Here is a 13,527-nt window from a genome sequence, read left to right as displayed (position 1 = left end):
TTTCAAATTCCTCATATCAGTGAGATCATAAGTTAATTGTCTTTCTCCGATGGACTTATTTACTTTTTATTGCTAAAGATGCTCTAACATCTGTGATTTTTTTTTCACATTATTTTGAAATTTTTAACTACAGACAAGAAATGCTATGTATAACAGAATAATGTTATTTTAACAAGTAACAGAGTATGACTGGTATGGTCATTCAAAAATGAAAGAGGTAAAACAAACTTTAGAGACTTACCAGGTGTGTTACCGAGTTGCATGTTCTTAATTCTTTCATTTAGTAATTGCTTCTCAGGTACCAAATAGATAAGCTTATTTTGATAATCCTTATTAAAAAAAAAGTAGTACCTGATTAAAATTCTGTCATGTTGTCTGAGCATTTTTTGAAGACTTAAAAACATGATTTAATCACTCTTAAAACTTAGTATAGGAATAGTGTGTAGCTGTAAACCGCCTACAATTCACAAATAAATTAAAATGGAATTACGCATGATTTAAAATACAAATATTTAAACATACATCCATTTATGAATGATTGGCTGGAGCAAAGGTGGTGAGGAAAATCTTTGGTAATGGCGTGTGTCTGGAAGTCTTACAATCTGCCGCGCACTGACGGATCTCCGCTAGCACAAGGAGGGAGGTGCCTTTGCCGTCTGCACCAAACCATATTTGTAAGCAGGTCATGACACCCCAGAATGAATATCGAAGAGAAATTAGAGACTTAGGAATTAGGGAAGCAGGTTTAAATCAGACAGTAAATGTTATCTGGCCTCTGTCTGTCCAGCTGTGACACAGTAAGAATACTTCGTTAATTAATTGCTAGTCCATATGGAAGCACAAATTTGGTTAAGAGGACTCTAAAGATGCAGAATGCTCCCAGGGTCCTTATTCTCAACCACGATAACTGAGCTAGACCTTACTGCACAGGTAAAGAAGATGACAAGGTCCCTGAGGGACACACATTTAACACTCTTCACCGCAACTGTGAAAGAATAACATTAAGTCAAAATTTCCTAAAAGTAGTAGCAATAAACTTAAGTTTAATGTAAAGGTATATCTACATATTTATTAAAGACTTAAAAGTCAAAGTGAAAGGCATCCATTTATGTACAAATATTAAGCAGAATTTAACCAGATGTCTAGTAGAGCTTTAGAGGGCATATGAGCATCCCGATATTATATAAAAGATGGTGTATACATTTACATCCTTCTAGGAATGAAGTCTATCAGAGACCCAGAGGGGTTCATCACCCCAAAATGAAAACTATGCTATTAGGAAGAATTATTAACAACTGCTCACATTTATGCACAATTCAGCAGCAAGGGACTAACCTGAAGTTCTTGTTGGAGTTGCTTGATTTCCATGATTTCCAGGTCACATTGCTTATCTAGAACTTCTATCTCAGTCTTTTGAGTTTGTTTTCGGAGTCGGACATCTTGAAGTCTGCCTGAGATCTGCTGATGTTTGCCATTCTATAGGAAGAGCATATAAACATACAGTGACTTAAAACACTAATAGAAAAAGCTCCTATCAGAAGAATTATATTCTCATTTAAACTTTTAAATGTCAGTTATCATTTATACTCAGTCTAGATAAATATCTAAAACTAAGTGGTGGAGGCTGGAGGTGGTGCATCTGAGCCCCACATTAGGCATGGAGCCTACCTAAAAATAAGTAAATACAACTAAGTGGAATGTGTTCTAAGGTTGTATCTGTTAACTCCGGATAGAGTTATTATTAGCAGGAAATATACCATTCTCAGAGGGTAAGAGCCCAGATGCTAATATGACCAAGCACAAACATAGCACGCTGAATTTTTTCTGATTCCAGCAGTGAGGCATTAATTTATAATATTAAAATAGAGGTAGTCTCAAAGGATAACGAAGAGAGATAAACATCTACATGCGACTTTCGGCACTGTCTCCTTGAAGCTTCTGAAATTTCTACTCTCCACATTGCCATCTAATTTCCTCTAATTAAACAGGGTCCAGGAGGGCCTTTTGGGCCACAATTCTCTTCTCCTACACTAAATATTCCTTTCTTCTTCTCTGAGAAGTAGGGAGGAAAAAAAGAACCCAAACTAGCAGAGATTCTTTTTTTTTTTTTCTTTAAAATTTATTTATCTGACACACAGAGAGACAGTGAGCGAGGAAACAAGAGGTAGAGGGAGTGCGAGAGGGAGAAGCAGGCCTCCTGTCAAGCAGGGAGCCTGATGTGGGGCTCCATCTTAGGACCCCAGGATGATGACCTGAGCTGAAGGCAGACGCTTAACGACTGAGCCACCCAGGTGCCCCCCAAACTAGCAGAGATTCTTAATGGAGACTAAGGAGAAGGGTGAGGTGTTATGGGCTGAAGTGTATCTCCCCAAAATTTGTATGTTGAAGTCTTAATCTCCAGGACCCCAGAGTGTGACTGTTATTTGGAAACAGGGTCTTTAAAGAGATCATAAGTTTAAATAAGGTCATATGGATGGGCCCTAATATAACCTGACTTATGACATGAGAAAATCTGGACACAAAACAGACACTAGAGATGCACAGGCAAGGAGGGGCCATGTAAGGAAAACAGCAAGGAGGCAGCCATCTATCTGCAAGCCAAGGAGAGAGGTCTCAGAAGTAACCAAACCTGGGACGCCTGGGTGGCTCAGTTGGTTAAGCAGCTGCCTTCAGCTCAGGTCATGATCCCAGCGTCCTGGGATCGAGTCCCACATTGGGCTCCTTGCTCCGCAGGGAGCCTGCTTCTCCCTCTGACTCTGCCTTCCACTCTGTCTGCCTGTGCTCGCTCTCACTCTCTCTTACAAATAAATAAATAAAATCTTTAAAAAAAAAAAAAAAAAAAAAAAAAAAAAAAAAAGAAGTAACCAAACCTGCTGACATCCTGATCTTGGGACTCCAGACCTGTGAGAAAATTAATTTCTTTTGTTTAAGCCCCCTAGTCTGTGTTATTTCATTATGGTAGCCCTAGTTAATACAGCAAGGTGAGGAAGAGAAATGAAGCTTAAAAATCACTGATAATTAAAGTTTTTACTGAAAAGTTAGTTTTATATTTGAGAAACACACATGCTAAAAGGAATATGCAATGTCTACCCTAGCGTTCATGTTCCTATCTTCAGCAGGTACAGGCTCTGGACCTTCCAGATTCTTTACATTAATCTATGTTACTGCTTGGTATGCAATCCAGGTTCTTGGGGGAAAAACAATCAATCATAAGGTTCCTTTTTATAATTTTAAGGAAAAACATAGTTAAAATAATCATTCAGACAGAAAACCAAATAGCTACACAAAGAAGTTAAGGATTTTTAGGCCTATTTTGTAGTACTGTGGCATCAATAATAATTGTGATATGCTTTCTTATCCATTTGAAGGCATAAGATAGCACCTTTATAACCACAAATGCGATTTTTAAAAATTGTAATTTCAAGTCAGAAACCAAATAAAATGTTAGAATCCAATTAAAAAAGGTCTAAGCTTGAATCTATAACATGGCTACCCGTGTATTTTTTTTTCAAAATCCTATTACACTATTAGGTCAGGCTTTTAGAATCTAGGGTTAAACCTACACCCTTTCTATCTTCTCACCATGCATTTGAAGCAAAGCGATTTATTTTTTTATTTATTTGCAACAAAGCCTTTTAAACAACTTGACTCTCTGACATCTGAAGTGTAAAATCTGGTAAGCATACTGGCCAATATTAGCTAAAAACCACAGTCCGGCAGAACTGGAAGAAGTCCTAAGAGGTCGTCTAGATCAGGAGCTTCAAATCATTTTTTCTTTTTAGCAGAATCCTTTTTTCCAAGCAAATCCAGATAAAACTCCAAGAAAAGCAAAGCAAGTAACTGTGGAGCTTGTGTGTTGCGAGTCATGCAAAGTGCTAGGGAGAAGGGAGCACTGCCCTGCTGCCTTGGTTTCCCCCCTCCCACTGCTGGTCACCTCTCTGCAGACCACTTCTAGACATCAACTTCAAAACTGAAAATTACTAAACTAAAAAAAAATTTTTTTTACTAAACTGACACAATTCTATCTTTTACAGAAGGGCAAAGCAACACACAGAGAAGGGATGCCTTGCCCAGGAATACATAGTTTGGCAGCTTCGGCACTGAGACCACAACGTAACTCTCAGCACTCTGAGTCACTGTTCTGGTAAACTATATTGTCCAGACTGTTAAGAAGCACACATGAAAACATGACTATTCAATCCCATGAAAACATAATGTATTCATGAGGTAGGTTTAAAAAGCAATGACAGGGGCGCCTGGGTGGCTCAGTCCGTTAAATGTCTGCATTCAGTTCAGGTTATGATCCCAGAGTCCTGGGACTAAGCCAGCAAGGAGTCTCCTCACCCCCCACCCCCCCACCCCCGCTCCCCACTCCCTGCTTGTGGCTGCTCTTTCTCTCTCTCTCACATAAGTAAATAAAATCTTAAGGGAAAAAAAAAAAAAAGAACAGTATTTTCAACAGGTAACTTTAGCATCATTCACAGCAATTTCACTCAAACCTCAGGCATACCAGTGCTTCCAACTCGAGATGAAGACTCTTCTTTTTAGAGTTTAACCTGACAATTTCTTCCTGTTCTCTATTCCTTTGATTGAGAAGCTCCTGTCGACGAATCCTCTCCCATTCTAAACGACGTTGTCTTTCCAGTTCCTGTTTTGCTGCCTGAAAATAATGAATTTTTTTTAAAAGATTTTATTTATTCATTTGACAGAGATCACAAGCAGGCAGAGAAGCAGGCAGAGAGAGAGAGGAGGAAGCCCCGTAGAGCAGAGAGCCAGATGCAGGGCTCCATCCCAGAACCCTGGGATCATGACCTGAGCTGAAGGCAGAGGCTTTAACCCACTGAGCCACCCAGGCGCCCCAATGAATTAATTTTTAAATTAACAATTTTGCCTCATTCAAAAAGTGATGGGAGGACAGAGAGGGGAGGCAGTGTTTGGCATTTAGTGAGCTTCAGTGCCTAAGTTAGGAAACTGGGCAAACCCAGTTTTAGCAGTTGGCCTAACCTATGGACTTCCACAAAAGTAACATCACCCATCAGATTTTTTGACTGTTTCATGGAACCATCTTTTTCTTTGTAGTTACTTTTTTCTTAAATAAAAAGACAATCTCAGAAATAGAAGTGTTAATAAGAATAATCATACCTTTATTCTGGTATCAGGGAAGAAAAACCCTTCTCCTGACTTTACTTCAGTGTCATTGTGATTTCTGTGCTCCATCCCAAGCCCCTTAAAACAAAGCCAGTCCTCCTAGGGATACCACACAGCAGTATTTATCCCAAGGACCTGTGCAAGCCCACCCTTGTGCTCCTCCTCCGGACTCCCCAGTCTCAGCTTTCTGCGGCTCCAATTCCGCGGCCTCTTACTCTGGATCCCAAGCTTACTTTTGTTCATGCCCTGCCTGGACGGACTCCTTCCTCTGGCTCACTAACCTCAGCTCCTCACTCAACTCAGCTCTGCCATCAGTCCTCCTCTGAATGACTTATCACCTGCAGACAGGCGTCCTCCACCAGGTACTGGCCCTGAAAACCCTTCACAAGCAAGGGCCCTCTTCCCCTCCGCAAGGGAAGGCAGGCTCAGAGATGGAGATGATAAGAATGAATGATGCAGAGAAAATAAGACACAACAAAAATACCCATTTTTAAATCAAATGGAATAAAGTCACTTATTAAATATAATCATTTTCTGAGGAAACAAAATAAGTTAAAAACAACCTCTCGTCTTTCTATCTCTTTTCTCCTTTCTTCCTCCCGCTGTCTTTCCAGTTCCCTCTGCTTCTCCAAGCGTTTTTCTAATTCAAGTTGCTTCTTCCATTCTTGCTCCTGCAATTCTCTCTGTTTGCGCTCCCACTCTTCCTTTTCTTTCTGGGCCTTCCGTTCTGCCTCCCTCTGCTGCTGCTCCATCAGCGCTTGGCGTCGCTTCTCCAGCTCCACGTTTCCTCGCTCGTAGTTGGCCTTCCGCTTGTCCTCAAAAGTAACTAAATAAAACATGGTGTAAGGACTCTCACATGAACAGCCCAAGAACGTGGACTCCAGTTTCAACACCCTCATGCCTTGTGATCATTTGAGTGCTGTTACTCCGTGGACACTTCCCCTAAGGATAGTTTTAACTCAAATGTAAATAGTAAAGTATTTACTTTTGTCTAAGAGGATTCATTTTTGGAAAACAAATTTCTAAGTTTGAATCCATCTGAGAGAAATAATTTTACTATTCCTGCCAATAAAAATGCTAACTGTTTTCTCAGTATTTTCTTCGGATAAATAAAGTTATACGGCTATATACTTATTTTATTTGATATAGTTCATTAACTTTTTAATACTTTAAAATATATACATATGTACTTTTTCAACCAATATTTAAACTTTTCTTTACAGCTGAAGATTTCATCACAAAGCTTGCTGTAGTGATTTTTCCTAAAGTGGGAGGAGCATTTTAACTAGGATGTCTAAGACAAAGACTCTTGCCAAACACATACACTGTCTCTTCTTCCTAAATATACTTCTCACTTTTTACTATCTTCAGTTTATTGATGTCAGAATCTAACCCTTTTGGTGAATAGTTTTCTCTTATAGCATATAAAATATTAAGAATGTAACATACTAAATACTTGTTTACAACTCAAGGTAAAATTTAAGAGAACCCACTGTAAACATACAACTTAGACATTCAATGTTACCTGGTAATTTTTTCTGAGGTTCCTCTTCTTGAATTTTCTGATATGAAGGCAGAGTTCCATTAATAGAATCAATTTGCTTTCCTCCCCTAAGAAAAGAAGACAACAAATGAATTTAGCACCAAACAGTCTGGACATTTCTAGACTGTATATACAGCTGTACTACCAATGACTAGAGCCATTGAATATTTAGAATGCAGTATTAAAGACACTTAGAGTGCAATATGGTTTAAAGTTATGATGTATGGAAGGATATGGACTGTCTAGCCAGAGAGGCTTGGATTCACATCATGGTTTAGCTGACTGCTGTCCGTGAGCAATTGTGTTCTTAATCTGTAGCTGCCAGTTTCCTTATCTATAACACGGTGGAAACACACCTATTTCTACTCCTTGCTGGTGTAACTCATTAAATACCAAAATCAAATGTCAGTGTCAATGTTTAACTTCAGGAGATCGCAACGTAATCATCATGTCTACCCAAAAATCAAAACCATGCCTCTTCACCTTAAGAGGCGCCCACCTGAAAGACGGAGGGACAAGCTCAGGAGGCAACGTCAGTGGTAATGGTTGTCCCGCTTTGGCCATGTCAGTGAGGTGCATCGCAAGGATGAACTCTTCAGCTCTCAGCTGTCCGTCACCATCAATGTCAGCCAGGGTCCTAAAGAAAATGTGAACATTCACAGCTATAAACAGTCTACTTAGAGTGAAGTATTTTCAAAAGAGTTCAATATTTAATTTCAAAATAATAATAATTACAATAAACAGCTGGGTTAACATACTTTAGGGAAATATAAATATACATGGAAAAGTGAGCTTATTTTTACCGTTCACTGTTCTATCACAAAGGGAGGGGAGAAAAAGAAACATTCCTTCTGAAAAGGTGGCTTGTCTCATTTCATGGATAATTCACCTATCAAATCACATTTAGCTCTAAATTAAAAATGAGACATTCTCTAATTCTCCACAGATGCCATTATGAAAAGACAAACCAGTTTTACTTGCAAAATAATTAAATGCTACATTGCCAAAAAATAACAATTTGTACAATTTTATTGGCTTTTAGGGTTGCATTAGGCTTTGAATGGCTGCTTTTATGGAACATCTTTGAGTCATAAACTTTGACAGAAACAGTATTTTTCCTACAACAGAGGATGTATAGTTAAAAATCACGATCAATGGACAAACTCACCAAATAGTAGCTAGCTGAGTTTGGGAAAGATTTGACTGAAGAAGAGCATTTCTAGCTTGAAAACCTGATTGAGTGGGAAAAACCAGAAAAAAGAAAGAAAATTCTTTAGTCTCTTCAAAGTCATGCAAACTGAAATGACTGTATTCCATAAAATAATACTGCTGCTATCCTGGAAACTTTTGACATCAAAAAGGTTTTTACTATATGCCAGCTGCTGAGCACTGGGGAGTAATCAAAACACAGTAATCAAAACCCTTACCCCCAAGGAATTTAAAATCAAGAATTAGTAACTCAAGTGTTCCCCCATGTCCTTTCAGAAAATAACAAGCACACACCACTGACCAACACAAGGGTCCTAGTGCTGGCACAGAAAGTGCTGGAGGCTGAGCTCTCAGGTCTCCTCATGCTCCCTGTGCACCTCTAAGCACTGCTTTCTTAGCATCTTCAGACTTTCTCATCTCTCTCTGATCTTTCCTCTCTCTCTACTTTCTCTTTTCCAAGTGACCTGTAAATGCTGGGATTCCCCAAGGCTCTGTTCTGGGCACTCTGTTCTCTCTGTGTGTTCACATTCATTTTTGTGACTTTAAATAGCACCTAGATAATTTGCAAATGTACATCCCAGCCTAAACCTCTGCTTTAGGTTTAGATTTCTATATCCAACTGAAAAACCTGCTGAAGTATTTTACAGGCATCTCAAACCAAATGCATACCAAATGACTCTCTCAATCCCCATTCACAGCCCTTTTCACCCAATTTACCTTCAGCCTTCCCCTTGCTCTGGGTGGCATCACTGTCCTGCCAGGGTCTCAAGCCAGAAAGCAGAAAGTCACCCTTGATCCCTCCCTCATGTACACCCATATCCAACATCAAGTTCTAAAATCTGACATCACTGCCTGTCTGGGTCCTCACCCTGAAAGTCCCAATTTAATGCCACCTTCTCAGAAATGTCTTCTCTGTCTGCCCTATGATCTAATATACTTCTTGTTTGTTTCTTTCATAACTCATATCACAATCTGTAATGTAATATTTATCTTCCTGTTTAGCTATTTATTGTCTGTTTCTGCTAAGTCCTATGGACAAAAACCTTAACTGCCTTATTCACTAACGATTGTACCCAGTGCCAGGTCCATAAATGCTCAATAAATATTTGCTAAAGTGATGAAAAGAATTGTAATCCGAAGTTCTCTAAGGTGCAATGGGGACTTATGGGATAGAGTCCGAGAGTAATAACAGCATTCACTGATTGCTTATGATCTGTAACAAACTGTTTCAACTTCTTTTCTCTCCCTCAGTCATCAAAAATATGTTTCTGTAACAGGCTTCCTGCCCTGCATTTTCATGTCAGGATGATGGCCACACAGAAATCCCAGAAATCCATTCAGGTCTCATTCACAGGAGTATTCACTCCTGATGGCCAAGTGTGAGGCTTTCTGACCATGGATAAAATGACATGGCTTCTCCAGGGCAGGTCTCCTAGTCAGTAACGCAGGTGTTGCACCTCCCACTCCCAGGTGACGACTGAGCCATGAGTACTGGGAGTCAGCCTCTACTCAGGGTTCAGCCTGAGCTGAGAACCATCCAAACAACTGCACAGAAAACAGTACATCCACCAACTCTTCCTCAGCTCCCACTGCAGAGCCAGCCTGAATGCTGCTAACCCACTGTTTCACTGAGCTTTGAACATGAGCTATATATACCATACGGAACAGACATAAATACACCATAAATTATAACATGCAACTGGACATTTATATTATGTAACTTTAAAATCTCAGTCTTGAAAAAACACTACAAATAGCTTATACCGTCTCCCAAATAATTAGTCCTCAGTAGATTTTACGTAAGTGAGATTTGAGGAGGTCTTTGTGTTAAAAAGAAGACTCTTCTTCTTTTTTTTTTTTTTATTAACATATGATGTATTATTAGCCCCAGGGGTACAGACCTGTGAATCACCAGATTTATATACTTCATAGCACTTACTGTAGCACATACTTTCTCCAATGTCCATAACCCAACCACCTTCTCCCTATCCCCTATCCCCCGGCAACTCTCAGTTTGTTTTGTGAGATTAAGAGTCTCTTATGGTTTGCCTCCCTCCCGATCCCATCTTGTTTCATTTATAAGGAGGACTTTTCTAATAAAGAGAAATGGAAGGTTATTTCAAACCTGAAAAAAAGGTCTAGTAACTAATGTTTCAGTTTTTAGTCAAAGACAACTGAAAGTAGATCCCTTAGCATGGGGCAAGAGAGCAAACAGGAGGAAGGAAGGAAGGAATGTAAATGGTTAAAAGCCTACTGGTGGAAGGCTTAAATGTGCAAGGTATAAATCGTACAAAGGGCTATAGAGAGCCTGCAGAGTACTCTACTAAGAAAAGCTCACTTGAACATCTACACTGTTGGTCTGCCAATCCTTTTGATATCATATTCCCTGTGCCTATAAGGCTAGTTCCTCCTTCTCTACCTGGTGGACTACTCATCCTATAAGGTCCAGCTCAGCTGTCATCTCTTCCCTGAAGCTCTTTCATATCCTCACATACTGGTCACTTTCTCATCTTTATTAACCACAGCACTTTTATTTTTTAATTTATTTTTTAAAAAGATTTTATGTATTTATTTGAGAGAGAGTGAACAAGTGAGCAGGGGGAGGAGTAGGAGAAACAGGGGCACCTAGGTGGCTCAGTGGATTAAAGCCTCTGCCTTTGGCTCAGGTCATGATCTTAGGGTTCGGAGACCCAGCCCAGCCTCGGGCTCTCTGCTCAGCAGAGACCCTGCTTCCTTCTCTCTCTCTGCCTGCCTCTCTGCCTACTTGTGATCTCTGTCTGTCAAATAAATAAATAAAATCTTAAAAAAAAAAAAAAGGAGAGGGACAAGCAGGATCCCTGCTGAGCATGAAGCCTAAAGTGGGACTCAGTCTCATGACAGCAAGATCATGACCTGAGCTGAAATCAAAAGTTAGATGCTTAACCAACTGAGCCATCCAAGCACCCCAATCACAGCACTTTTAAACCACTAATCAAATATTATGATTATGTGACCTATATACTATGGACTCCTCAAAGATATGGACCATATCTCCCCCCACCCCGTGCATTTCAGTGTGTCACAGAGTGCCCAGAAGATATGGGACTCAGCAACTATGAGTCAATGAATTAATCTAAATAAATCACAAGAGTTAAGGGGGAAGGGAAGAAGAAGAAGAGAAAGAAAATCAGACCACTGAATGCTACACTTACTGAACAAAGCAAAACATGTAAGTCTAGGTCAGTCCCAGCCTCATATACCTGGGGCTCATGCTCAGTTGCAAGACACAAGAAACACCTATTTTAAAAAAAAAACAAAAAACGGGGCACCTGGGTGGCTCAGTGGGTTAAAGCTTCTGCCTTTGGCTCAGGTCATGGTCCTGGGATCGAGCCCTGCATCAGGCTCTCTGCTCAGCCAGGGAGCCTGCTTCCTCCTCCTCTCTCTCTCTGCCTGCCTCTCTGCCTACTTGTGATCTCTGTCTGTTAAATAAATAAATAAAATCTTTAAAAAATAAAAATAAAAACAACTTTCCCTTAACTATGAATACATAGCTTCATTCTTGTAGGTCTCAGGTTAATACTCCGCGAACAACTCAATATATGACCTTCATATAATGTGGCATATACAAATCAAGTAACATTAGGGGACTAATTCTTCACAGGTGACTTTCTATTGACCTTCATATTCCACCTTTGTTTTTACTGTATGTTTTTAGTACATACGTAAAGTGAACTAATCTTAAGTGTACTGCTTGATGAGTTTTTACACGGGTATGTGCATATGCAACCAACATCCTTATCAACATACAGAATGTTTTTAGCACCTCACAAGGTTTGTGCATGGTCCCTTCCCAACAGAGTAACTATAATATTCTGATTTCTATCACCATCCATCATGTTTCCAGTTGCTCAGCTTCATATAAATGTATTAAATAGTGTGGACCCTTTGAGCCAAGCTTCTTTCATTCAATACATTATCCATGTTGTTGTATGTATCAGGAATTCATTCATCTTTTTGCTGTGAAATGTTGTGTTACACAAATATTTAATATTACTTATTTATTTATTTATTAAGGTAATTTAATATTATTTATAAATAATATCCACATTATTTATATTGTGTTATTATCAACACAATATTAAATATCCACATTTTTTCGGATGTTTTGAGTGAAGTTGTTATCAACATTTTTGTACATGGCTTTTTAGTCCACTTTTTAATGTAAAATGTAGGGCCCAAAGTTCATTTTTTTAAAAAAATGGGAGTTGTGATGACTCTTCATGAATCTTAAGTGTGTTGAATATCATATTTCACAGATTCTAAGATGCCATCAATTATAAGACATATCATTATTTTATGTAACAGTAAGAAAGGAAAAAAAAAAACACTGCCAACAAAACCATGACAGTGCTAAGACACCACTGATGGTAACACATCCTTAATTTCAGAGATGTTAAAATGTTAAAAAAAAAAAAATAGTGTGACTTTAAAATATATCTTATTTCAAGTAATTTGATAAAATCACAGAAAAAAGTAACTATGTACTATTTGATACATATAAAATAACACATTATAGGTTATGAAATACAATACAAAGACATGCCCGAACCTGCCACCCAAACTTAACACTAGCTCATGACTAAATGCTTTGAAGCTATGTTCCACGACTTTATCTCCACACCTCCGTCAGGAGAGGGAACTGCTGTCCTGAATTTTGTGTGCATGACTACCTTGCCCTTTTCTCCCCCCTTCAGTTTCTAGTGAATCTGACATACATGACCTTAGACGCAAATGCAGTGGACGGTGCTAAGTGTATAGAAAGGAGCTGTCCAGCCCAAGGCCTGATCACCCCCATCTTGCTTTTTTAAAGTTTTTATCACAAATTTATGATGTAAATTTAAAGAAAACATCGTACAGTTTTGCTTGCCAAATCAGTTGCAAGGCTTTCTTGCTCCCTTGCCCCATTGCACAATTAAGAGATCCCATACATTCATATTCTCCAAATACACCATGTACTTTTTGCTCTTAAGACTTCTTCTCTGTCACCCTCAAATGCTATCACCTTCAATCTCTATCTGTCCAAACCCTAACTCTTCCTTTCATGATGGAGCTGAAATGCTCCCTCCTATAAGATGTTTTATCTAATCTCTTTAGTATCTCCCACTCTATTTTCCCTAAGCACTTTGAAGCTCTAATATTTTAAAACACTTATTTTATTACTCTGTCTAAACTATAAATTAGTTGCTGAGTGGAGAGAGAGGGGCAGTTAAAAGGTGGGAACTCTCCTTGGCCTACTACCATCTGTTTATATCCCCTTCACTATCCTTTATTAGAAAAGTTTGCTTCCTCTAGTCTTTGGAGAGGACAGAAGTACCAGAGTATTATGCTCAAACCGGTTCATTCTTTTCTCTTCCAGCAGGCTGCTCCATAAATGTTTTTTGTTTAATCACTTCACCTCCTTGTCACATCCTACTTTCCTGGTACAAATTTTTATTCCTACTCAGCAATAATACAAATCAAAGGTCCCCCCCCCAAAAAAAAAAGAAAGAAAGAAAAAGAAAAAAAGAGAAAAGTTTGGATAGTGTTCGAGATGGACTCAAATGTTCTGTAGGGACCTAAGGTCAAGTCTTTTTTTTTTTTAGATTTTA

At 38.9% G+C, this 13,527-nt stretch overlaps 1 protein-coding gene across 8 annotated transcripts in view; it reads right to left on the bottom strand.

Annotated features, from left to right (window-relative positions):
* The window catches only part of ITSN2 (intersectin 2), a 140,246-nt gene that overhangs the window by 81,807 nt on the left and 44,912 nt on the right, over positions 1–13,527 (bottom strand). For all 8 annotated transcript variants that reach the window (XM_059132496.1, XM_059132491.1, XM_059132498.1 and 5 more), the window contains 7 exons: positions 7,860–7,923; positions 7,191–7,328; positions 6,674–6,759; positions 5,712–5,974; positions 4,511–4,660; positions 1,336–1,476; positions 242–329 (listed from right to left, as the gene is read on the bottom strand). In XM_059132496.1, the coding sequence (XP_058988479.1) occupies positions 242–329; positions 1,336–1,476; positions 4,511–4,660; positions 5,712–5,974; positions 6,674–6,759; positions 7,191–7,328; positions 7,860–7,923 (930 nt within the window). The remainder of the gene's footprint in view (positions 1–241; positions 330–1,335; positions 1,477–4,510; positions 4,661–5,711; positions 5,975–6,673; positions 6,760–7,190; positions 7,329–7,859; positions 7,924–13,527) is intronic.

The sequence above is a fragment of the Mustela lutreola genome, chromosome 9 (genome assembly GCF_030435805.1).
Source record: "Mustela lutreola isolate mMusLut2 chromosome 9, mMusLut2.pri, whole genome shotgun sequence".
Lineage (NCBI taxonomy): Eukaryota > Metazoa > Chordata > Mammalia > Carnivora > Mustelidae > Mustela > Mustela lutreola.
The sequence above is the reverse complement of the archived record's forward strand: the minus strand, read 5'-3'. Positions and strand labels throughout refer to the sequence as shown.